This window comes from Sander vitreus, chromosome 6 (assembly GCF_031162955.1).
Source record: "Sander vitreus isolate 19-12246 chromosome 6, sanVit1, whole genome shotgun sequence".
In the NCBI taxonomy this organism is placed as follows: Eukaryota; Metazoa; Chordata; class Actinopteri; order Perciformes; family Percidae; genus Sander; species Sander vitreus.
The window spans coordinates 14,769,257-14,795,953 of NC_135860.1; the positions used below are offsets into that span (position 1 = coordinate 14,769,257).

The window sequence follows — 26,697 nt, forward strand, 5'->3', positions numbered from 1 at the left end:
GAAGGAGGCAGAAGAAAAAAATCCCTACACAGGGATCAAAGTGTCACATCACAATAAACAAACCATGAGTTGTGCAGCACACAAAACAAATTATGCATATGGCATCACACTCTTGCAGACAGTGATTGATGAAGGAATCTACAGTAAAAATGAAGAATAGATTGCTCTGCTCTCTTATTTGACACTTAACAAAACAATATTGGCCATCTGCTTCGAAGACGTATTAAAAAATGGAGGAAGAATTTTTTATATACACACATGTAGAGTTGGGCAATGTGAAAAAAAAACAAAAGTCCTCATATTGATCATGTTTAGGAAATCACCTGCTTTGGTGTATTTCAGAAATAGTTATGGAAGAAGTCTGACTTGGCAATTCCTATGTAGTGTTAAGTAAACAAAGCTGTGTGCCATGTTTCACAATATTAAGAGAAACATGATAAGGCTACATAGACAATAAGTCATTTACATATTGCCCAGTCAGGTAGATTGAATAGTTCTAAGATGGAGCTTAGATATTAGCCTTCACGAAGATAACCACAACATGCTAAAAATGGCACTATGTAATTATAAAAAATGCAAAGAGGTTACTAAGATTTGGTTTGCTAAAAATATAAAATTATTTAGATTGTATGATTGTAAAAATGGGTTTTCTGCAAGTGTGCTTTTCTGTTTCGTCTTTTTTTGAAAGCCTGTTCTCTTCATGTGTGACTGGCAAAAAGAACAAGAAAATGCGTACAAAGTGTTGTAATTGTTGCATTTAAATAAATGTATTGTTTTGGCAAGAATAGTATTACGTTTTCACTATATTTTTGTCATGATGTAATTGGCAATTGTTAAGTATAAAAGACCATACTGGTATTTCTTGTTTTATCCTATTTTATATTATTTCTTGTACCACTAAAGAACCATCTTGGTAAACACCATGCCCATCTTTATTTTGTCTAAATGTATCATTGTTGGTTAGCACAATTTAAAGAATGGGTTTACAAGTCTCATAATGGAAAGTTGGCTGCCAAATGGAGAATGTTCACTATCTTTCTGGAAAATAAAAAAGCATCATTATCGGTGTTACCGTTTTGAATGTAAATCTAAACAAAAATAAAATCTGCCAAGACTACTGGAAATGAATAAAAAAGAAGAAAATGTTAAACACCACAATTATCCTTTAATGACCATATCTTTTGCCAGGAATTCAAATGTAGCAATTGGTGTCCAAGAATGCATTCAGATCTGCAAGTGAAATTATTTGCATAGGATGTGGAAGCAAATGAGAGACATAATTATTTGAATTTTAACAGCCATTGAATACTTAATATTGAAATATTTTACTTTGAAAGTCATGTATCTGAATGTGTTCTGAATTTACCTCTTTGAAATTTTTAAATTTTTATTTATTTGCAATTTCAAAAGCTGAATTTAAATATATTGTTTTCAATGGTCACAAATTCAGATCCAAAAATTCAAGTCTCCAAATTTCAAAAAGATAGCCTCCGGTTGCTCAAATTCAGATCCAAAAATTCAAGATGAAATAATTCACATAGCAACATCCGGGCTACCCAGGACAGGATAGGCAATCGAGCCTGAACGCAATCGAGCCTGAACGCAATCGAACCGACTTCTTGCCTATCAGAGCATGGTCTGCCAGTCGTGATCCAAGAAAGCCTTTCAGTCGCACTATAACCAAAGCAACAGTTCAGATTTATAAGACTTTTCTTTATTTTTTTAGGTATATGGCTCCAACTACCTACAATAGCAGCTAAACAAAGAATCCTCTGAAGTTAAAAAGTTAGGCTCAGAATAATCAGTGTGCGTCCACTATAACTAACACTCACCACTCCAGGTTGTACAACTAAAAGCTCAAATACAACTTAAAGTTTGATGTGATATGACACCAATTTAACTGTTAGTAAATGGATTGAAAGACACATGGTGAATGAATAAATAACCCTGATGAAAATAAGGTCCCATTCAGTTGTGAGGTACAGATTGACTAGAAAACATTGGCACATGGTAGCTTGGACTTCTGGGGACTTCTTATGGAGTCAAACAAGACTCTTGAAAGCTGTGTTTTGGTTCTTAAGAAACTAATTAGTGCACATCCATTTTCTTTTTGGTCTCAGAAAGTTGTAAAAATGCCTTTAGTTTTGATGAGAAAACACTGCCTAAATGATTAAAACAAACTCTTTTTTTCCCCTTCATCTTTTACATTAGTTGGTAGGAGCGCTTGAAATCTGCCCTACAACCAACGTGTACGGCTCTTTTCTTCATCATGTTTTCAAATAAAGTTATTCTCTTCATTGCTGATGAGCTTCCCTTTCTTCTTGAATCTCTTCAGCAGACATGAGGCAATGCCTAAAGCACCACCCTTCAAAAAGCGAACAAAGTTGTCTCCCACCAGAGGGCCCATGGCAAACAGACCTGGCTCCTTGGTACACTCAAAAGTGTAGGGGTGGATGTCAATGGGGTTCTGCGTGCAGGAGATGGGTTTTGTTGGATCCTGACCCAGGTACTGGCCCTGCCCCTTCAGAAAAAACAAGTTTGGGTTGGTCCCAGTCAGCACTAGTGCCATGGAGATCTTGAAGGCCTTGAGGGAGTTGTTCCCCTGCAACAAACACTTCATGTCAGACTGGAAGGACACCACGCAGTGTTCGGGGAAACTAGTGTAGTCAGGAAACAGGCTGACACTGGTATTACCAGCCATGTTACCTGCAGCAAGTTGGGGCTTTGGGCACATCTTGGCACATACTGAAGAGGCGATACTTACTACCTGGGGTCTGTTTAAAGCAGAGGATGGAGCCACATTTGTGTAGGTCTGAGAGCACATCATGTTGTAGACCTTGTGGTACTCTGGGTACAGGGTCTTGGGCAGCTGTTTGAAGATAAGTTCTGGGTCATCTACGCTCTTACGAAAGACATGCAGCACTCTGATGTTGCTGTTACAAGCGCACAGAACTGCATCTGCAGCACTTAAACCAGCACCTACGATCAAAACCGGATCAGAGTTCATATCCAGTTTTCTACGGCTTACAGCCAAGCCCAGATTTGAGATGCTGTGGAATACAAATGGTAGGTCCTCACCCTCTGCACCTAATCGAACTGGCGAATCAGATGCACCGGTGGCCAGAACTACGTTCTCAGCAAACAAAGAGAAGGGCACATGAGTGTCGTTCTGCACCTGCTGGTATCCCCTTACTTCCCAGAGAGCCCCCCCTCCTCCATTGTTTAGACACTCAACTCCATTTCCCTCAAAGGCTTCATTCCCACCATCTCCTTGATCAGTGTGCCCATTTTCCAGACCTTCTCCCTCGTGCCCCCGGCAGAGTTTCTGGACAGAGGTCACGTAGATGTTGTCAACAAAATTCTTTTGGAGGCCCTTAAGCTTCACATAGTTACGGTAATAGGATGAGATCTCTTCTGGGGTGGCTCTGTCACTGGTGGCATCCCTAGAGAGAAGAGAGGGACAATTAGGAAAGAGGTAGCACAGAAATAAACTGAGACTTTAGCCATGTCTTTGCTGCTGTCAACCTCTCTTAGTACCTGCGTTTCCCATTGGTCAAGTCCCTGTAGTTAACCCCTGGAAGCTCCATCCAGATGCCAAGACTAATAGTCAGCATGGAGCCTTCCATTGCCTGATGAAAGAAGAGAAGAGTAGAGGAGAGTGCAATTTCAGAGAACCAAACGATTAACATAAAATATGGATAATTACAAAGGTGTGGCAGACTAAACCTTGTATCTTACATGCCAAGCACCTCCAGGCGTTGCCCTCCCCAGCACCAGATGAGGGATGTGTTGCTGCTTGTCCATCCTCCACTGAAGGACAGGGGGGAACTCGTAGCCAAAGTCAGCATTGGGGTGCAGAAGTGTGTCAAAAAGCACAGCCACAGGGTTCCTTGACCTCCCCTCAAGACCTTCACTCAAATATTCCAGATCCTGCAAAAAATAGTCCCCATCATGACACACCTGAGTGAATGTGATCATGTGTACATGTGCAAGGAATTCCTAGGTGTTTTTACCTGTTCAGTGATGGATAGGTGCTTTGTCTCCTGCAGTTTCCTGTATATTATTGGGTTTGGGTGAACAGTTGCTGTATCTAGGTAGGGCTTGTGTCCACTCAGCAGGTAGGACAGACAAATACCTGATGGGCCATTGCCTAAAAATCGCCCCAAGTTTGGGAAATGGTGGATTAGCATCACAAAGGAGCACACAGCATTATGTGACAAAAGTTAGATTGAGAAAGACACCTTTAAGATTGTATGTGTGCAGGATTTGGGCCAAGTTGGAGTAACAATGTGAAACCATTAAAGTGCGGGAGGTTAGGAGCAAAATGTTTACCTATGATGACAACAGGGACAGTGGGAGGGTGATCTTGTGGCAGAGTGGTCTCTTCCAGAAGAGGCATTGCTGCAGCCTGGGCCAGAGCCGGCACTGAGGAGGAACGATAGAAATGAGAAGAAAGTTCCTGACATTTCTATCCATTTGACTCTCTACTAAAAGAAGAGGCTCGTTTGTGCTTTGTCCCCCCCAACTGCTTCCATGTTTATGGGTCAGATTATTTGAACAGGTTCAAACCGGCTTGCTGTCTTTGTGTCTGCCAATGTTGTTGTTGTCTCATGTTAGCTTAGATCCTGTCTCCATTCACCATCATCAGCTGACTCACACGCACTAACCGGGGGGGGAAAAAAATGTTATTCATCCTGGTATTGTGCTCCCACACACAGCCACTGGCCTCCCTGTTTGTCTGGGGCTTCACACACGTGGAAACACCCTGCCAAAACACAACGTGCCCCAAGCTTTTCTCTTTGCCGTCCCGCCAACATCCACACACCCCCCTGTCCTATCAAACATGGCCCGCGGCATGGCTAGCCTGTGTTAACCCCAGTGCCGCTTCCTAAACAAAAGGGAGTTCTAATCAGATTTATATAGGCTTGGGTCTGTTGTGAAACGTTGCCGTTGAGCATGTGTAGTGTGTAACGCGACAGTGCCATTATGTGCCCACTGGGCAGTAAATCCCCCCTGATCACTTCTCTGAGTGGGACCTAATCCCACTGGGCCTGTTTATGTCCTTACCGCCTATTTCAACAGCAGCAGGATGAGAATGTGGTCCTGGCATCATGACAGAGCTCCTCCTCTTCTCATACCCACCCACCACACACAAACTCACAGGCACTCCCGCCAAAACATTACCCACTAGCCACAGCAAACAGCGCCCACTTGTCCCAGTTTCATACTTACCAAAACAATGCCCACACCACCTTTGTTTTATAGCCCAAAACTCTGGCTCACTTCCCTTAAAACCCCCATGTCTGCCAATAGAGTCCGCCTCATTTCACGTGCACCCCTCCCTCCCCCTGTCTGACCTGTCTGTAACCAGTTGTCTGTGTTTAGTGTTTACAGTCATAACCGTTTCTTCTTTTTTTTTTTTTGCTTGAACTTTCACTTTGCACACCTTTTAAATCAGTGCGTACCAACAAGAATATCATCTAATTTAAGATTAGACTGTTATTTGTCCACATTTTCCACCAATAAACAGCATGAAAAACAGTATGTATCACAAAACTATCCCAACTATAAGGTCCAAATAATAGCTTTTTAACTGTATCCTGTGTATTAATCAGCAAAAACCAAGATTATTTAAACACAGAGTAGTATGTAGTGTCTGTTTAGGTTGTTATTTAGTCCCCTGAACATGCAGCTCATATTATTTTTATATTATTATTATCTGGTATCTACTATTATCTTAATTCTGTACTAGTTACTGTTGCATCAAATGCCTTTGACAGATGTAAATAGTACGTTATCCAACAACAGTGCTATACTGTTGAGCTTATGGTGACAAATACAGGAGAAAATAATGAGCATAAGTGTGTGCTTTATTTAGCCTATACTGTTGTTGTTGTTACAATTAATTAATCTCCATTTAATACAAAAGTAAAACACAGCTAAATTGCAGATCATCTAAACTGCTTGAGAGTAAAACACAATGCACAACTAAAATGTGACAAAAAAGAAATGGTTTGATGACTTTATTATTGTTGCTGGTTTTTTGTTTGTTGTACTGGCTTACTGCCTTTTCACGGTGCCACATGTGCAGAATGTGTAGAGAGGATGGACCATACTTTTCTAGAATAGTGTACTGAGTATTGTGGGCGATATGGAAAACTAATGTAATGTAATGTTACACTTTTTATGTTCATGTGGTCAATGGAATAATAAAAGCCTTTTATCGTTTCAATCAGGATTGCTCTTTTTTCTGACTTAGTACATGCAGGCTCTGTTTTAAAGGTGTGTTTGATTTTCACAGGCCTACAACTACAGCCTCGTTTGCAACTTCAGTTCATTTGTATGCAGCAAAATTGGGTTAACTTCAAACCAGGGTGTGTGTGTGTGTGTGTGTGTGTGTGTGTGTGTGTGTGTGTGTGTGTGTGTGTGTGTGTTTAAATGAGGAATGGAGCAGTGAGGCTATGATGAGGTGACCAGACCGCAGAACAGACCGACGCTGGGTGAGAACAACACAGAGGTCCTGTCCAGTGAAACAGCCACAGAAAGCGTGTGTGTGTGTGTGTGTGTGTGTGTGTGTGTGTATAATGTAGCAGTCTGCTACACCATCATACTTTATCCTCATGGGCTCAAACCTCACACCATAAACTCCTGACTCAGAGCAGCGGTCCTTGCAGCCTCCATCCAATAAGGCACAACGAGCACATGCAAAGAACGGCTATGTCACCATCATTGCATAATTTAGGTCAAACAAACACTCACGGGCATCCTCAACAATCGGCCAAGAACACGATCTCTTACCGCACTGTGATGTATCTCTCTATGTCCCAGTCGCGTCCTGTTATCACGACCCACGGCTGCGTTTCTAACCGTATAAATAGGCAGACACCGGTGGGAGGACCCTGTCCGGGCTCCTGCATGAGATAATAAGCCAACCTCTCTCTCGTCATCACACACATACAAATACACACACGCTTACCTCCGTCCAGTTAAATTCGAGTAGCCCTGGTTTATTCAGTTCTGAACAGTCTATAAATGTTGCCTCAGAGGTAGGCTAGATCTTCTCTGTGTCTTGATTGCAGTCAATGTGTGTGTGTGTGTGTGTGTGTGTGTGTGTGTGTGTGTGTGTGTGTGTGTGTGTGTGTGTGTGAGAGAGAGAGAGAGAGAGAGAGAGAGAGAGAGAGAGAGAGAATAAAACCGGGTCCTGTGTCGTCACATGCGCATCTCACTCTGCACCGGCAGTTGTGCGCGCGTTCACGGAGAAAGAAGAGAACCGGAAGATCAGAGCATCTTTCAGCATCCTCACAGCGCCGCCGACGATCTGCTGTTCGCTGAGTCGGGTTTAGGTGGAGAGTTTTACTTTTAAGAAATGCATTGCCCAAGTAGGCTACATGTTACTGGTTGTATTGTCCCTTTAAAGGTAGCCTATATTTCAACTGGTAAAAAATGACGATGGGATGTAATCAGTCAAATATAACCCGAATGAAATCAAGTAATTTGAGGCAGGACCAACCTTTCAGTCACAAGGTCACTTTTTTGCAAGTGGAAAACTGCATGTTACAAATGCTCAGGATCCAACCGCTCTCTGTTTATTAAACTGTAGCCTATTTATGTCCTTTAAAAGTCTTGTTTGTTCATGCTTGTCCTAATGCTTGTCTTCATTCATTTGTTTTGTGTTGTTTTCAGTTTTCAGTATGGTGAAGCCAAAAACAATTTTCCACATTGTGGACCATTAAGTTCCTATACAGTATAACATTATGTATATGGTTATGAGTACATTTAGACTGTATATAGGGAAGAAAGCACCAAGTCATTTTGATATGCATACATTTTGCACCTGACAAAACGACCTACCTTTATAGTAGAGGTCCTGGGTAAGATTTGTATGCACTTCATTTAGCGGAGAATATCTCAACTGTTATAGACTAATATAACCCCATTGAACAACTTGGGATGTGTGCCAAAATCTCTACACGGGACGAAAGTCCTGAAAATGACCACAATAGGTGACACTATTTTCACACTACAGGTGAATGTAGATATCCTCATACATTTCTACCAGATTAATCTTCATATTAAGAGAAATACTTTTTGTATTACACTTTGTCTAACAAAAAAAATATGCAAATGAGGCAATAGCTCATTAAATATGCGTACATAAACCCTTGAAGCTACAGATTTTCTGAGGTGATCACAATGTTTACAATTACCATGATTATAAGGTCATAGAAGAGTGTAAGCATTCTGATTTGATGTAAAGAAATTGGCTAAACAGTCAACCTATTACATACAACTAGCAACATACAGTAATTACCAGTTATTTATTAACCTAAACTTTAAAAGCTTACATTTCCTACCTGTTCTAAATATTGCTGTCATCACCTCCAACTTCTTTTTTCAACAAACGTTTACTTGGCAGCCATAGTGACCTGAGGTCATAGCAGAGCACATGGCTGTCAAGCAAGATTACTTTATTCTTTGTGTTGGCATGTACACTTATTACGTGTCATTATCATATGAGTTGTAATTTTGTGTATTTAAATAATTATAATGAATTTGTATCAGTTTTATATTTATATTATATTTGGTGTGTATTGTAGCTAGCTAACTACAGTTTGTTAGCTAGCTAGCTGCTAATGTTTTTGTTATGTTTTTTTGCAAAATGGGGAAAATGTCATCACCAGTACATCTCAGATACAAGATATACAAGCTGATGACAGGATGATGTTTCATGTGCAGGACATTTTAAGTTACCGTACAGGATCTACATCACTGACACTGTCATCAGGTGACAGATGTCTTTGTGTGCCTATTATGTCACATAAAAGTCAATTGGAGAAATCTTGGCCTCCAAGAGCTCTGGCTCATCTGCAACTCAGAAGTGAAAAGATCAATATTACCACTTCATGATATCGGCATAGCGCTGGGAGACGTGCTCACACAGTGTCTCCCAGCACTACATGTGCTGACTGGGTGCAATACAACCAGCAAAACATCAACCAAACTTGCAGCTCTGAACACTGTCCGCAAACCAGACAACTCTTCTCTGATTCTCAATTTCAACTGTCCACAGCTAACAGAGAGTGCAATACAAATGGCGGAAACATTCTTGGTCAAATGTCTCAAACCATCAACGGACATGGAAACATTTGACGACCTGCACATTGCTGCATTCGATAGTAATGCCCTTAAGATGGACTTTGAGAGGACCGCTTGCACCTCAACTAATGCAAGAAAACATATACAAAGAGCCTATTTTCAACAGCAGCTTTGGGTCCAAGCACCATTTACAGACGTCACCTCGATCTTAAATACAGATGCTTATGGTTTTGTAAGAAAGGGCAGTTTATTAGTCCTTGAGATTGTAATCTCAAAACCTGAAGGTTTGCCAGATCCTTGATCGTGTGGCAAGTGTGCACACAAGAATGGGTGTCCCTGTCGGGTAGCTGGTATCCGTTGTTGCAAGTACTGCAAATGCAAGGGAGGCAATAGTTTAAAAAATCCTATCACTGAATGAGCTCTCATCATCATCCCCATACCTGGACTCTGTTGTGAAAGTTTTATCTTGCAACACAGGGAGTAAACCTGTTGTTTTGTATTTTTCACTTTAAGTTAACGTTCCAATGATAATAGCAAGGTTAAAATGTCTGTATATTAATCAAATGCTTGTTTTCTTTCTTTTAAAAAAGGTCCCTTGTTTGTATACAATTGTATTTATAATTTTCCATTCAATACAGCACCAAACAGGACATCCCCCCCCCCACACACACACACACACACACGATTAACAATTAAAAATATCAAACCAGAAATCTTACCCTTACACTACATGGTCATTGTTAACATTGTGATCACCTCAGAAAATCTGTAGCTTCAAGAGTTTAAATATGTACGCATATTTAATGCAATATTGCCTAATTTGCATATTTTATTTTATTTTTAAGACAAAGTGTAATACAAAAAGTATTTCTCTTAATATGAAGATTAATCTGGTAGAAATTTATGAGGATATCTATAAAGGGAAGATAAAGTCCAATTCACCTGTAGTGTGATAATAGTGTCACCTATTGTGGTCATTTTCAGGACTTTCGTCCCGTGTAGAGATTTTGGCACACATCCCACGTTGTTCAATGGGGTTATATTAATCTATAACAGTTGAGATATTCTCCGCTAAATGAAGCACATACATATCTTACCCAGGACCTAGACTATTAGTCCATTTTGATATTTCACATCTCACAATTGTATTTGGTTGGTAGCTCAATCATTCTGATAGAGCAGCTGATATGCACAATTTGCCATATATTTTTAAATATTAGGTAAAGGGAAAGTGTAGTTTATCGTGGGATTCAACATAAGTATTCATTAACTATTTCTGTATTTACAGGGGCTATATAACCTCACGTTTATAAATAAAAAGGACCAGGGTCTCCAGCTGTCACTCGCCCTTGCGGAGTCCCGCCTCTTTGCCCTTACGATCCAATAAGCTGGGAGGAACTCATCGCTTCCGGTCCTTCATACAACATGTCAATTAGCCGCTAGCTCAGTCAACAACACAAAACGTGGCAATAGACGCCACTGAAGATGGTCCAGTTCAGTAGAATATGCTTCCGGAAAGTAAGTACTGTGTCAGACATAATTTTAATCTAATGGAAAAATCTCAGTGTGTGTTTACTAACAACTGTAATGGTGACATCGGCTGGCAAGCTAACTGTTAGCTAGCTGTGTGGCAGGCTCTTGCTAACTGACATCAACATTGACTAACGTGTTTTCACAGCTTTATGTGATATTAAATGCGTAAAATGCATTGAAAACAATTATATATTTTTAAGCATGAAAACCATTTGTTGGCCATGGAAATAGACTTCATTGTCATATCTGACATTTTGTCAAGTAGCTAGTGATTTAACGCCTAATGTTTGACAAAACAGTCCCAACGTACTACAAGCTTTTCCTTGAGCTTTCAAATGGATCTGTTAGCATGCAAGCTCAGTAGCTGTTATGATTTAATCAATAGCACTTTTAGGACTCCTCGTTCATGTTGGCTTGAGAGTTAAACATTAAGCATGTTTAGCTTGGAAATAGCAGTATGTCAAAACAATCCCATGATGCAATAGAAAGCTCCAGAAAATGCTAATGCTAGCACTACAGTACTTTGAAAATATCATATACCCCAATGAGTTGTAGTTGTATGTCTTTAGCCCTCAAAGGTAACAACCCAAGCTGTTGCAGTTGTTTTTGCCAACATTAGCATTTGTGTTCAAACCCAATATAATCAACGATACATTTTGATTCTCATCACTGTAATGTTTATTGCAGTATGGGAACTTTGTGGATAACCTCCGCCTGTATGTCCGTGGAGGTGGTGGCGGTATGGGTCTACCCCGTCTTGGGGGACAGGGAGGAAACGGGGGAGATGTTTGGGTGGTAGCTACAAAGAATATGACCTTAAAGAGGATCAAGGACAAGTACCCCCAGAAACGTTTTGTAGGTGGAGCAGGAGCCAACAGCAGGTTTGTTTCTATATATATATATATATATATATATATATATATATATATATATATATATATATACACATACAACCTTAAGTTTCATTTAAACAGTCAGAATATCTGTTATTATTATTTGCTATTATTCACCAATCATTGACATCAGCTGATGATTTATGTTGTCAGAGATCCTCGAACATGTTGTATAACAGATGCTAATTTATCTACAGTGTTCGAGCACTGAAGGGAGAGAGAGGGAAGGACAAGGAGATCTTGGCACCTCTTGGTATCACAGTCACCACTGATGATGGCAAAATACTTGGTATGCCATACTTCTTTTGTATAATACCTCCCCTATTTTATATTAATGTATGGGCAGCATAGTCAATGATACCATTTTAGAATAGAGCCCTTATTTTGTTTTGTTCATGTGGTTAAGTACATCATGTGGCATAAAACATAGAGTATCGGTAGTCAAATGGGAGTAGCATAGTCTACTGATTTTGCAGTAAAAACTAATTTTTTCTACCCTCTCCAAGGTGACCTGAATACTGAGGGTGATCGTCTGATGGTGGTGAAAGGAGGACACGGAGGCTCCTACCACTCTGCGTTTGAGCCCAGTAAGGGCCAGACCAAAAACATAAGGCTGGACCTCAAACTCATTGCTGACCTAGGCCTTGTTGGGTAAGATCAGAGAGAAACATGAACATATGGGTTAATTTCAGCTGAGATTCACTTGAATATCTGTTTTTCTTGGTGCCAATTCACCATCAGGTTCCCAAATGCAGGAAAGTCATCTCTCCTGGCTGCCATGTCTAATGCCACACCTCAGATTGCTAACTACGCTTGTGAGTACATAATACTACACACATGTACAAACGTGTACTGTCTGAGATAAATAATTCTTCAGGTCAACATGCCAAAATATTTGTTATTTCACAGTCACAACTTTGAAGCCGGAGATTGGCAAACTGATGTATAAAGATTACAAACAGGTATGGTAAGGCATATTGTCCTTTTAACTGTCCTTTTGAATGTTGGTTTATTTTTAGTGGTTTTCTCTCATTGAGTGGTGCTCTTTATTTTTGGTAGATTTCTGTTGCTGATCTCCCAGGCCTGATCGAGGGAGCTCACATAAACAAAGGCATGGGCCACAAGTTCCTAAAACATGTGGAGAGGACCAAGCAGCTTCTGTTTGTGGTGCGTAGTGACAGAAAGTACATAAGCGGACACCTACACACAGTATATGTTTGAATGTGGTCAGAATTACCTGCTGATGAAAATGGAGTTTGATGTGGCTGTGCTTTGTCTGGCTGCAGGTAGATGTTTGTGGTTTCCAACTGGCAAGTAAAACACCGTTCAGGTCGGCCTTTGAAGCTGTTCAACTTCTTACCAAGGTGAGAATGATGACATGAAAGACTCAGAATTTATCATGATTTTTGCAATAAAGTTCTAATTGTAATTCTTCTTCTTACCGTTCTTCTCTTTCACTTGACTCCTGATCTATCCATCTCACGCACACCATGTATGTATGTTCTTCTTCATCCTCTCCTCCTCCTCACCACGGCCTCAAGGAGTTGGAGTTGTACAAAGAGGAGCTTGTATCGAAGCCAGCCTTACTAGTGGTGAACAAAATGGACCTGCCTGATGCTGAGGACAAATTAGCAGAGCTGAAGGACCAACTCCAAAACCCAGACGGTGAATTTGATGGGGGGTTACTGTTTATTCATTAACTTTATAATTTTCTTTACTGCTGATGTTTACTTTAATACATCTGAATGCACTTTTTTTCAATGTGAGGATAGTTTTGTAGCTGCCTATCAGTTTGATGTACTTGAGTGATACAAAGGTGGAGTCAGAGGGGCGTTAACTTTGTACCAGTTTAGATGAAAACAGGGAAGGAGTTAAAATCGGGATCAACTGCAATAATAAGTGTCAACAGATGTAGGACAACAACCCAAAAAGGTGCAGCATTAAACATGCATATTGGCTGATGACAACAAAAAATAAGAATCGCAACCCTTTGTATTGCCTGTATCATGTTAATGGGACAATTAATACATATTGGGCTTTTATTTTGTTAAATTTACATTCTGCTGTTTTACCTTCCTGCAGAGTTCTCTGATCTGTTGCCTGATGACATGATACCGAAGAATTACATGACATTCAGACACGTGGTTCCTGTCTCTGCTTCCACCGGGTTTGGTGTCGACACTTTGAAAAGTTGCATCCGGGAATCGCTTGATGAAGACACAGCAATGGCAACTAAAGCCATCCATCAAGACAGACTGCAGGCACTGAGGTACAGCTCACACAAGCAATTGTGATGAACACGGACGACAACATGTCACACATTTCAGCAGGAGCTGTAGTGTACGATGACGGATGAGTTGTCTGTCAAAAAAGTATAAAACTAGTTGAACTTTAATGGCAAGTAACTAGCATCCACTGAGAAACGTGACAACAGAAACTGCAGCTTCAATGCAGAACTGTCCATGGAAGGGATGGAAGATTGCACAAATTGATCTGTGCTTCAAATAGTCGCTCGTTTGGTCGGCGGTTGTTATTAAAATCTAAGCCACAGTAAACCAGGTCCATCGTTATTCAGAAATATATGCTTACCAATGAAATGTTGGTCAAGCAAAAGCAGCACCAGCTGTAGTGTCAGATACATTGAATCACACAGAATGTCCTTCACCCTTGAAAGAGAGGAAAGGTGCCCCAGGTGTACCCACCAGTTATATTCTGTTTCACCTGATTGCTCACATAGATTAAGATTGTATTTATTTTTTATTGGTGTGTGTTGTAGGGATGCACTGATCCAACTTTTTCTCCCCGATTCCGCTACATCATCTCTGGGTATTTGGTAATACAGAGTGTGATCCGATACTAGTGCTCTCTTTTGTCTCAAGTTTAAAATCTTTGAACTCATCTTTTATTTAAGGTAATGTGTCCAGGGATTACTGTGGCACTAAAAACTGAGTCTGCCATGACTAAATTAATGTTACCGGTAGTGGAAACACTTTTTTTTTTTTTTATATATAATACTATCCCGTAAATAAGATCCGTATTGGATCAGTGCATCCCAAGTGTGTTGCTAATTTACCATATTGTAATACAAAACAATTAATAATAAAGTCAGTTTTCCAGTACATCTGTAGTGTTTCTTTTCCTCTACAAGTAAAATCTGAAGTTATTAGAAATGTCAGCATAGACAGATGTGTTGATGAAAGTTTTATTTTATATTAAATATATTACAATACTGAATGATTAAGAGGAAAAAATATGGGGATTGATTTTTGCATTATCAGTCTGTAGAGCATACAGGCAAAATTAAAATATAAAGATAAAAAAAAGACAAACTGCAGTATTTAGATTTGAACTAGTACATGTGGGGGGTTTCAAGGTTCCTGCAGCAGAGTGCTGATGTGTCTGGCAGGATGGGACCACATGGTTGAGACTGGGTGGTACACAAATACATTCAAGTCTCTGGCTAGACAGAGACAGACAGCCCATCTGTGGGGACGTTTTGCCAAAATCGTCCTGTCAGGATCTGTCAGTCCAGCTGTGTGCGCAGGCAGATACAGCAGATATGTTTGGAGGATTGACAGAAATCACTGCAGCCTGCGTGGTCCCATCCTTAGCGGAGAGTCCTCAGAATGTAGTACAGTGCATTGTCCATGACACCAGGACAAATGTCTCGCTGTAGCACACTAATATGATGCTCTCCACAGCCTCGGGTAGCCCAGGAAGATAAATGGGCCACTAGACACTGACCACTACTTTAAGAAGACCAGAGCAGATACGAAAGCTCTGGTAGAAGGCAAATCATGAGCCCATACAGGTCACATTTACAACATTACAGTATGTGTGTCCAAACCTTTATATGATACAGATTAGCACGTGCCAGAGGAACGACCGCTTCTATTGGCCCCAGGACAAATGTGTTTCAAAAAACTGTTTCCATTCAAACTCATCAACACACATAATTACAATAATGCACTTAATTACCTTTTGAATCGTTGCTGTACAGAACGCTGAGAAAAAAGAACATTACAAAGGTACTTAATAAAAAAGATACTAGTAGCAATATTAGTCGAATATTGTGAAGATCATATTACCTATACAGTCCTAATGCATACATGAATTAAAAATGAACAAGTGTCCACAGGAACAAAAACTGAACAACAGTAAAATGATAAACCAAACTCCTTAAGACAACAATTTCTACACAAGGTAGAACAATGAGTTGTAACTGTACACAGAACTTGCTCTTGGGAAGTGATATGGGAGTAGATTCTGAAAAAAATCCAGCTTAAATAGCTACACTGGCATGACATCAGCACAAAAACTCCTGTTCTCAATCATTTTTAAACCCTGCATCTTCCTGCCTGTCCCAACTTTGCTGACAGTGTAGCCTGTAGTACACAAACTTTTAGAAAATAGCAAATAGGCAATGAGGGGAAAAAGTCTTTCAGTGACATTCTTGTTTCCTGTTATGGTCTCACAAATAGCCTACCAGAGAAATCATTTGATTATAGAACTGTCATGCTGTTGGTCTTCACAAACTCAAACAGCAAGCACTGTACAGCATAGTTAATCATTTACAAGGCTAATGTCTCAATCATCACAGCTAAATCCAAAATGCACATTTCAATCAGTTTCCAGATTCCTCGCCCGAGCCGGGTCATCAGCCGCACTCACGCTATTCCTATTCTCACATTCATCTGAGCACCTTCATGTGCTGCCCACTGTGAAAATGGGAGCACACTGGTCTCAAACATCCAAATACAGAATCAGGGGGAACTAAATACATATCATTATCAATGGGAAATTTCCAAAAACCACCATGAGTGAAAAGTGGCACGTCTATAACTACACCCAACACATCCCATTCATTTCACTCAGGAATGGCACATAAAACTATGTAAATTTTCCTAAATAATACTCAACAATTGCTTCCAGCGACATCTTAATTGGCAACAATCAACATATTTACCAATGCTGTCAGTCATTACTGGATGTCTGTGTATTTCTCCCAGAGATGGATGAAAACCAGTGCTAAGATAAAATAAAAAACACGTTTACATTCTGTTGTGGATGGAGAAAGTCACACAGGAAAAAAGCCAGAGGGAGGAAAAAATGGAATCACAGACAGAACAAGTGTGGGGTCTCTACAGAGATCCGCTTCTGTCTACAACACAATACAGCAGGAAGAGACGTCTCAATCTTTCCTTTTTCAACATAAAAGCAAAACATACTTTGTGTGTTTTTTCACTGTACATATTTACACACGCTCAAACAATCCAAGGGGAGGAAGAGCAGGGCGGGGTCAGGTTGGGTCCATGTCATCGGTTATATAACTGGTAATACAATATGGGTTACCTATAGTGGAGAGAAAGGGTCTACAGAAGGTAAAAAATCACTGCCGCCTCGCATGCTTTCCTCTCCGATCAGACCACTGTTTTTTTCGTCTTTTCAGTATGAGGAGGTTGCTGATAAACAGGGTTGTCTCATGCATACAGTGTTGGAGTTTCTACAGTGATTCACGTGCGTCAAAATGTCTCAACAAATCCAGAGATGCAGTTTGATACGATGACCAGCTCCTGGCTCCGCTAACCCTTTTAGATAGGAGCTCAAAACGGGGGGGGGGCTGAAGTGAGTATGAGGAGAGGTTGTGACGAGGTTTAAGGACAGGTAAGGGGGGTCGGAGTGGAGGGGGTTTCCAGTACCATAGATGAGGCCTGAGCGGACAGGAACAGCTCAGTCTGAGCTCCAGCTGGTCTGAAGTGGATGTGGAGCTGGTTTCTCCGCCGGCACTCAGTAACGCCTTGTAGAGACCCACTGAATGCCGCCGTCTGGCAAGACCGCCTCAGAGATGCTTGGACACACTCACTCACACACACCTTTGCCTAATTCCACTCCAGTGGGGGGCTCTCTCTTTATCTCAAATCGCTTAGAGTCAATTTTGTTACATTTTTGTGTTTTTCATTCATAGAAAAGGAGAGACAAGTGTAGTTCCTTAAGGTCTTTTGCAGAGTGGGTAAGAAGGCTGTTATATTGAAGTCTCCCACAGCTGAGGAGGTGAGAGGAAGGGAAAAGCACAGAAAAGAGAAAGGGTTGGGGGAAGAGAAAATGAAAGAAAAGACATTTTATTTTAACATTTGTTTGCTTCCAATTTACATAAATCTGGTTCCATCTTTGTACTTAAAAGATAAGGCTTATTATTTTTTTTAAATCTTTTTATGATATAACAACAATACACTAGCCTTTAAATCATGATCCTCATGAGCAGTGTTTCAGTAACTTTCAGTGTTCATAGTTTTGTCTTTGTAAAGCCATGAACACACTACGCTAACCCTATCCTTGTATGACGACTTGTCATCATATATTGAACTATTGACTTATCCAACTACTGAAATTTAAGTTTTGTGATGAATCCTGGTTCAGATTCATCCAGTTGGTCTGTAGCTCAGTCTGGGGGCAAAAGATTAGATTTTCTAACTACTTCGTACATTAAGATACTCCATAATGACCTGCCCTATTTCGTGCCGAATCTCCACTGTATTGAAAATCAGTCTTGCTAAATCAGTGTTATAATCTGGCTTTAAATGATGTAATGTGCTCCTGATACTTGCCCTGGCGCTCTGCCTGTTGGCTTTCCTCTGGTCATCGGGGAGAGGGGGCATAGGGTAAGGGTATCTCCTGCTGGATGCAATAGATCCTGTAGAGGAAGTAGGAGACTTGGCAGGGGATAGCGTCCTGAGGAATAGAGGAAGTGACATTATTAATATATTGCCCTGTTATGTTCTGGTTGGTTTAGGATTAAGTTGGTCAAAGACACAGATGATAAATGAGGCTAGATTCAGGAGCTAATGTTAGATCTGTGACTTTGGGCAACATCCTCCTGATGCTCTAATTATTCACCTTCCTACAGAGAGAGGTTGTTCTTAAAAGCTCCAACTGCTGTTCACCAAAAAGCACAAAGACAGACAGATCATGTATGTGTGTCTATAGCTCAGCTTTTAGGGGCAACCTCTGTACACAATTCCCAGCAGTGGTGTGGGCATAGTCATAGTTTCCTGCAACTCGCATGCTTCACCCTGCCACAGCATTACTTTTTCTTCATCATGGGGACAGGCACTGACACACAAACAGGCCAGAATTAGGCAGAATTATTCACCTTTAGTCCCTGTTAAAAACGCATGCTGCTAAAGCTAACGTGTGTGTGTGTGGTGTGTGCGTGGTGTGCTTGTTTTACTATATTCGTGGGGTCCAAAAACCGGGGAATACAGTATACTTGTGGGGTCTGCACAGCCTTGTGGGGCCCAAAATGCTGGACCCCACATGGTTAAAGGGCTGTTTGAGGGTTAAGACTTGGTTTTAGGATTAGGGTTAGAATTAGGTTATGGTTAGGGTGAGGGTAAGGGTTAAGGTTAGACATTTAGTTGTGATGGTTAAGGTTAGGGTAAGGGGCTAGGGAATGCATTATGTCAATGACGGGTCCCCACAAAGATATTGAAACAAGTGTGTGTGTGTGTGTGTGTTATTTTTTTTTTGTAAACGAGGAATGCTGGGAGCAGTGAGTATGATGAGGCGACTGGGACCACAGACCAGACCGACGCTGGGTGATAACAACACACAGAGAGAATCAGAGGGAGAGGTCCTGTCTAGTGAAACAGCCACAGAAAGCCTGCCCCATAAACAGGAGCTTGTTTACACCACTGCTATGTGGTGATCGGAATACCTGGATAAGTCAAAGTAGAGGAGGGAGCGGGTGGACCGCTGGTTCCAGAAATCCTCTTTTTCTCACAATAAATTCCCATATTGACAATTTATTTTTAGAAACTTCAATATTATTAAAAATGCCACAAATAATAATGTGATTTACTGAAATGTTTTGGCTATCCTTTTCTGAGAAATAAAGGTTTGTTTTTTTAGTCAGCAGTGTGGTTCTATGGATGGCAGTCCACCACTTTTGTCCAGGCTGAGATATCTCAACATATTGGATGAATTAAGATGAAATGTTAGACAGACATTCATGGTCCCCAGAGAATGAATCCTACTGACTTTGGTGAGCCCCTGACTTTTTTCATTAGGTTTACATTTGTGGTTTAAATGAGATGATTATTGGATGGATTGCTGAGACATGTGGTACACACATTCACCTCTGGATGAATTGTAAAGGGAACCCTCAAAATTACAATTTGTCCAATACTTTGGTTTATGACCAAATTACTTAAAACTAATGACATTCCCATCAGCCTCAGCTGTTTGTTTTTATTTAATGCTAATTAGCTCATCTTCGTATGCTAACTGTAACTGTGACTTTTTCGGATTAATTATAGATCTTTCTAAGCAGCTGCTAGTTTCAGACAATTAAATAAGAAGCACTTTGTGCCGATTTAAGTGCTGGAAATAATCAAACAGTCAGTTATGTTAAATTGTCTGTGAGAAAAATTTTTTTTATTTAGTTTTACTTCTGAGACCAGGGCTCCCCGATGTCACCCTCTACATGTCTCTACTCCTTTGGACGGTTTCGGTCCTTCACTAGATGTATTAACGGAAGAATGGCAGGAATGTGCTCCTGGACACAGTGAAGGTCTATAGACTACACTGCTTATTGACGTTTAGCTTGTAGTAGTAAAAAATAAAAAAAAATAAAACAGTCGCTGACATGGTACGGATGCTTAACACAGCCCATGAGCTTTCCTTGTTGTTGTCAAGGAAACCTTGTGGCTTGTGATTATCTATAGACCTTGAACATGATCAGAGTGGTGGCCTACAGCACAGTGATGATGTCAGCGCAGAGGCTCGGCAGTGATATCACACTCATGCGAAGGCCCGTGAGGTCACTGGGAGCGAGGCGAGGCTGACACACAGACACTTACTGACGGAACAACACGCAACATGCAGAGGAAACAAGAGACTGAGGGGGAGAAGCAAAGAAGGGAATAAGAAGAAATAAGGAATATTATAATTGTCACACTAGCACAGGCAGTAAGAGACGTTGTTTTTGCAGAATCATTTGCTGAAAATAAGTCTGTAAAGTGCAGCTAATCAAAAATAAAAATAAATGAATGTCTTACTCAAACTAAAAGGAAGAATGACGAAAAATAGGATACATTATAATGTAAAGCAACCCCTTTGAGGAACCCCAAGTCGCAACATGCCAGCTGTCGACAACACTTTCTCTGAGATTTTACTTTTAAATGTCCAGATTGAAGCTAACTTTCATTGACCAAGCCACAAATCAAACCAAAAGTGAGGGGGGTTTTTAGAAAAGCGTGTGGGATACGGGACATGATCTGAGATAATACCTAAGGTAAGGTCCTTGAGTGTTTCTATTCACATCTTCTACCCATTTAGTTACATCATAAAACTCTTTGAAGCGAGGGGTTAAATACCTGTGGGAGGGGGAAGGGGGTGATGGACACAACACAGGGAGGGGGAGAAGAGAGAAAAGGAAGGAAGGAACAGAAATTGAAAAGGACAATCTCCAGAAATAAGCAAGTGTAGGGGGGAGGGAAGAGAGGAAGAGGAAATATTTTAGGAAAGCAGAGCAGAGAGCAAAGATATCCTAAACAAACACCAAGATGCAATTGAGAAAATGGTGAGAAGATGGCGGACAGACCTGTGTGTGGTTTCAGATGAAAACAGCACCATGGAAATCACAAACAACTGTGTCGTGTGTTACAGACTCAGTTGCATATTGGTTACATGTCACATCATTCCAGGCAGTTGGCAGTCAGTCTCATGCTTGCAGTGAGAACAGGTGCACTGCAGACAATTTTAAGCCAAGACCTTCAAACCCAAAACAAAGAAACACACCAACACGCCAGGCTGGGAGGCAGCCGATGCACACTGTTCATTCACAGTCAACAGGCATGGGCGATTTTAGACCCTTTTTAGGGGGGCCTCAAGCCCTAAATTTCATCTCAGCCCCCCTAAAAATTATAATAATAAAAAACACACATATATATACATATATTTTATTTATTTAATCAATTTTGGTGCTTCAAGTGAGAGTTTGCGAACTTGTCTGTTAGTGACAGAGGACAAACAATTACAGCTTCAAAGGGCTTGAAACAGGTTTAATATCCTGTGTGTCTGTCGCTGGTGCTATGCACCTGTAACCCAGTCAAGGAAAGGGTTAACAGAAACGTAGTTTTGGCCAATCGGAGGTGGTTGTGGGAGACTCCCGCCTTAGGGTGAGTCTCTATCTAATCTGTCAGAGGGAGCACAGGAGACGGTTGTGAAGTTTAACGTTGGTAGTCCTCTGAGAAGAACAAGACATTGGTAATTCCATGGCGCAGATTAGAACCCAAATTGAAACGTAAGCAACTCAAATCGCTAAATGTTAGAACACTGTGTCAAATTGGTCATTATTACTGTGACTTATAAAATGTCATAGTGTCAAAAACCGTTAGCTGACGTTATTGTTCAGATTATCAGTTAATAAAATTAATGCAGAGCCCCCCTAAAGGTCTGATCCTAGAATCGCCCCTGTCAACAGGCATATATGTAAATGCTTTACTTGTACACAGGTAAGAGGTGAGAAAAGTTTATTTAGAGGTGTAATACAGCCTCACAAGCCAGACAAGAGCAGGGAGTTCACACTGCAAGAGACAACGTGATCTTACTGGCTTGCGATTTGACTAGCTTGCGAGGCTCAGTGTAACATACATACTGTACCTCTCTCTATCTCTGGTACAGAGTTGTGTTTTTCATAAACACCTTTAACAGATAAATTTAATGAAAAAAACTAAATGAACAATCAATCAATCTATCTATCTATGATATCCGTTATTCCTCTGTGCCATAGACCTTCATTGTTGTTCAAACACTTAAAAACATAAATGAGCCACACCGTTGCACTGGGTGAACACAGGCACTGCAGTTTATTCCTGTCAAAGCTCTCGAGCGCACCAAATGTGTATTAATCCACGGGTGAAAATAGTTCCCAACAAATACAGGTTATGCTTCTGTTGGAGGAACCACTGCTAAAACCTTCAGTGCCAAGTTGTTTTGAGATTATTATTATCATTTTTTTTAATTTTTATGATTGATGATTTACATCTTCAGTAGGAACCAGTGGGACAAGATAGTTGCTAAGTGTTCAGAGACTGACTAAAACAGTTTTTGTTTTGGTCTTTTCATGGCATGTGTTGACATAAAAAAATATATAATTATAACACCAGTTTATCCTTTTTAAAGAACCCGTTAATTCTATTTTCCACTAAAGCTTCTCCTTATCTGCACATCTCATGTTAAATGTTCATTGACCTCAGGACATAACCAGCTTGCCCAAAGAAAACTTACTCTGTGGAGTTGGAGCGAGCACGGAACTTCTTTCCTTTCAGTTTCTTACGATTACCGCTCAGATTCCCTGGAGAGAAACAAAACATAAACACACATTTTAACTGCAAAATCGGTAACACTTTACTTGAATGTATCTACATAAGAGTGACATGACACTGTCATGACACATGAACCCTAACTTGTCATGACAAAAACCGAATGACACTTAATGACAGAAGCGTTATGTCATAAATGTTTATGACTTGTTTATAATGATTATGACACGTTCATTACAGTGTCATGTCATGCTTATGTAGATACCTTCAAGTAAAGTGTAACCATAAAATATTTACTAGGGGTGATGTTTAATGCAAGAGAGAACATGTAGGAGTACGACTGCGATGTGTTCCCCCAAAACGAATTCACTTATTTTGGCTCTGACAAATACTTTGTGTTTTAGCTACAGTAGTTTAGACAACTATACAATAATGCTAAAGACATGAGGTGATTTATTTCCTTGTTTTTTTTAACCACAGGTGTCCTGCCTTTTTCCTGCATTAGTTTTGGTTTTAGCTTTCAGTGCAACAGAAGCACGGTTTCCTCTTACTTTAAGTATAAGTGGGGATTTTGTTGTTACCTTGCCATGAGTTGCTCCTCGGTCGCCCGTTTTCACAAATGTCAGAGATGTGTTTGGCATCTGGGATTCTCTCGCTCCATGAGTGGGATAGGCCATTAGATCTACACACACACACACACACACACACACACACACACACACACACACACACACACACACACACACACACACACACACACACACACACACACACACGGCACAGACAGAATATCAGAACAACATCGTCCTTCCAAGCTGCTACAAATCACTAAACGCTTCTGCTCCTGTTGATAAGTGGAGAGTCTGGAGACGAGGGAGAGGCTGAATATGAAGACACCAGCGCAGCAGATGGCACTAATACAATATACATGGCAGCTGAAAGTGATATTATATGAGAAATGTAGCAGTGAGGTATGTTCTGCTGTATACTCCATCTGCAAAATGTTCATCATTTTCAAAACATTTTTGATTCAACTCCAAAATGTTTACAGAATGAGACACATCATGAAAGCCATGATGGTAACAATGCATGATATGAACACACCAGTGATTTAGAGAATCACACACGCACACACACAATTGCCAGCAAATGAATGAGTGATGATGAGATGGCACACCTGAAGCCAAACAGTGAGATGTTCTGAGAAATGGATGGGATGGAGGGAGTGAAGGACAGTGTGCAAATCTGCAGGTGAGACAGGCAGGCTGACCTCTTCTTGGAGCTGCAGCCGGAGTTTGTGCTTACACCTGGAGGCATGTCACTGTAAAAGGAGTCTGCATCCCCAGGCTTTGTTACATAGTCACCTGGGGGCATTTGCCTGGAAATACAGAAGAATGATTTTAGATATGAAATCACAGTAATTACAGAAAAAGTCCCCCTTCAGATATTCCTATGAAGTTATTTATCACAAATCTATGGTGTTCAATAACATAGCTTGTGGCTGTGTTGCATTTACATCAACTGAACTTCCTACTGTATAAGTGAGCTTTCTCTCCCACTACAGTTTAACAGCAGTGGCAGTGGTATAATGATGCCATTCTCAGTGGTGGAAAGCAATTATTTACATTTACTCAAGTACAATTTGAGGTACTTTGTTCTTCTACTCCACTACATTTTAGAGATAAATATTGTATTGTTTACTCCGCTCCATTTATGTGACAGCTATAGTTACTAGTTAACTTTCAGTTTAAGATTTTGTGTACAAAACAAACAGTAGGATCAGCCTCTAAAACATGGTGGTTTTCACATCCTAAACTGCCCCACAATATAGAAAAAATGGCTCCACTCCCGACCAACTCCAACAGTTCAATGCTGCTTACATGTCAATGCATATGTAATAATAATCTAATAATGTTATATACATACGTAATAGCAGTCAAGTGGGGACGTTTTGAAAAATGCATTTTTATCTTTCACTTTTGAAACTTTAAGTACATTTTGATAATAATACTTGAATTTGAATTTTTAAAGAAGTAAAATTGTAATAGAGTAAATTAACACTGTGGTATTGATAGTTTTATTTGAGTAAAGGATTTGAGTACTTCTTCCACCACTGGTCTTTTTGCAGGACCATGAGGATATTTCTCTTCCTACAGCTGATTTGTAATGTAGATTTTGCACTGGGTTTTGGATGTATATATCCATATTATTAACCATCAGACAAAAATGTGTTAAAAAACATTATTAACAGGACACTAACTCTCAAAACATGTAAATGTCATGTAAAATTAACTTAAATGCAGCACAGTGGAAATAGAGTTAAAGCAAGACTATGTAACTTTTCCCGCTTCGGTCCCCCTACAGGTTGTCTCATTGGAACTACAGCTCGCGCTAAAAGTTACATAGTGTTGCTTTAAAGTGAGCAAACCGGCAGAATCTTCGGTGAACTTCAGACTCAACGTAGCATCTCTGCTTGTAGCTCCTGTGAAGAAAAGAGTATCCTCAGTCCAGCAAAAATACAACTTTTGTTAAATGTGTTGCATTATATAAAGCAGTGATTCCCAGCCTTGTTGACTTGTGACCCCTCAAAATGATGCAGTATCGACTTGCGAAACCCTTGTCATTTTTTTTTCTTGCTTTTTTTGAATTTGTTTTAGAAGCCCTTCAGATCCAAGAATATTGTGTAATTCACAAACATTACTGTGTGTAGCAGAAATATGATTTAATTATCTGCTGACCACTCAAATTTCTCCTGGTGACCCTTACTGGAGGTCCAGACCACCGGGTTGGGAACCACAGATGTAAAACATGACACATGCAGGCTGAAGGGACACTCACTTGTAACACCAGGCTGTAACAGCCAGTATGAGGGCGAGGACGAGGATGGAGCCTGTGATGGCCCCGATAATGATGTTGGTACTGGTGATACCTGAGACAGAGGGAGAGAGAAGAGTGGGGAGGCGAATGTGTGTTAATTGAATGTGTGTCTCTTGTTTCCTGAATCGTGTGGACACAAGGGGATACACAAACCACAAAACACTGCAGCAGAACACAAAAACACAGTACACTTAGCAGGAAAAGTGTAAAAGGAGAACAAGGGAGAACGAACTGAGAACAAACTGCTGTCACCCCATAGCACTATTCTGAGGGGAACTTACATGTGCAGTTGGTTCCCATTCAGGATAACATTACAAACGGCCTGTTTTTTTTTTTATCTCAATAATGTTCAGAATTAGCCGACCCAGGAGATGCTGAAGTTGAGGTGTGAGAGGAAGAGGATCAGGATATGACATCAAAGACAGGACAAATACAATGAAAAGGAACTCAAATCTGACCTCAAGTCACTCCGTCAAAGACATCAGCCTGTCGACAAAGAATGAGTGTGAAAATAATGAAAAACAAAAATGATGACATGCATGGTTCAGTGAATACAAATGCAGCTGGTTTTAATGAGCAGACATGAAACCCGACGCAGTAGCTAAAACAAAAAAAGAAAAGAAAAGCGTCAACATAATATTTGTGAATGGGATTGATGAAAGGGAGGTAGTTTAACAGTAGAACGAGATGGAAAGAGTTGAGAGGTATGAAAAGCAGAGATGAATGGATGAAGAAAAGATGCAGAAAATGTGAGATGAAGAGAGGAATGGATAGAGGCAACAAATAGTGAGAGCGTTAACATCTCTCACCTGAAACTGGAGCAGTGGGTCCGACGACAAGATAACTGAGAGGAGACGTGGAGTTACAGTCCTCTCCTGCCCAGCCCAGGTAACACACACACTTCAGCTCACTACTGCAGACCTACAGCATGAAATTAAAAAAAGAAAAGTGTAAAAAAATGGCACTGTCCCATA

At 40.5% G+C, this 26,697-nt stretch overlaps 3 protein-coding genes across 3 annotated transcripts in view; 1 reads left to right on the plus strand and 2 right to left on the minus strand.

Moving 5' to 3' along the window:
• Window positions 1-1,145: 1,145 nt before the first annotated feature.
• Window positions 1,146-4,827, minus strand: osgin2 (oxidative stress induced growth inhibitor family member 2). Its single transcript, XM_078252942.1, has 6 exons — window positions 4,570-4,827; window positions 4,333-4,425; window positions 4,014-4,150; window positions 3,739-3,930; window positions 3,538-3,629; window positions 1,146-3,443 (listed from the first exon to the last, which is right to left on the minus strand). The coding sequence occupies exons 1-6, from the start codon at window positions 4,610-4,612 to the stop codon at window positions 2,276-2,278; spliced, it is 1,725 nt and encodes a 574-aa protein (XP_078109068.1). The 5' UTR covers window positions 4,613-4,827; the 3' UTR covers window positions 1,146-2,275.
• Window positions 4,828-10,490: 5,663 nt separating this feature from the next.
• Window positions 10,491-14,641, plus strand: gtpbp10 (GTP-binding protein 10 (putative)). The gene is made up of 10 exons (XM_078252943.1): window positions 10,491-10,614; window positions 11,317-11,510; window positions 11,720-11,811; window positions 12,029-12,173; window positions 12,264-12,337; window positions 12,432-12,484; window positions 12,582-12,689; window positions 12,809-12,886; window positions 13,064-13,187; window positions 13,605-14,641. Exons 1-10 carry the CDS (start codon window positions 10,582-10,584, stop codon window positions 13,814-13,816), a joined length of 1,113 nt encoding a protein of 370 aa, XP_078109069.1. The 5' UTR covers window positions 10,491-10,581; the 3' UTR covers window positions 13,817-14,641.
• An 8,166-nt stretch (window positions 14,642-22,807) lies between these two features.
• adam22 (ADAM metallopeptidase domain 22) overlaps window positions 22,808-26,697 on the minus strand; it is a 53,765-nt gene continuing 49,875 nt past the window's right edge. The window contains exons 24-29 of the mRNA XM_078252944.1: window positions 26,533-26,644; window positions 25,685-25,775; window positions 25,275-25,328; window positions 24,024-24,224; window positions 23,428-23,528; window positions 22,808-22,878 (exon numbers count right to left, since the gene is read on the minus strand). Of these exons, the coding sequence (XP_078109070.1) occupies window positions 22,808-22,878; window positions 23,428-23,528; window positions 24,024-24,224; window positions 25,275-25,328; window positions 25,685-25,775; window positions 26,533-26,644 (630 nt within the window). The remainder of the gene's footprint in view (window positions 22,879-23,427; window positions 23,529-24,023; window positions 24,225-25,274; window positions 25,329-25,684; window positions 25,776-26,532; window positions 26,645-26,697) is intronic.

Bases quoted from the DNA above. Each gene is read 5' to 3' on its own strand.
- osgin2 (XM_078252942.1), bottom strand. From the start codon at position 4,612: ATGAGACAACAACAACATTGGCAGACACAAAGACAGCAAGCCG. The intron at 4,151-4,332 runs GTAAACATTTTG...GGCGATTTTTAG, and splicing joins TGTCCCTGTTGTCATCATAG to GCAATGGCCCATCAGGTATT. The intron at 3,931-4,013 runs GTAAAAACACCT...TATTTTTTGCAG, and splicing joins ACCTATCCATCACTGAACAG to GATCTGGAATATTTGAGTGA.
- gtpbp10 (XM_078252943.1), top strand. From the start codon at position 10,582: ATGGTCCAGTTCAGTAGAATATGCTTCCGGAAA. The intron at 10,615-11,316 runs GTAAGTACTGTG...TGTTTATTGCAG, and splicing joins GTAGAATATGCTTCCGGAAA to TATGGGAACTTTGTGGATAA. The intron at 11,812-12,028 runs GTATGCCATACT...ACCCTCTCCAAG, and splicing joins TGATGATGGCAAAATACTTG to GTGACCTGAATACTGAGGGT.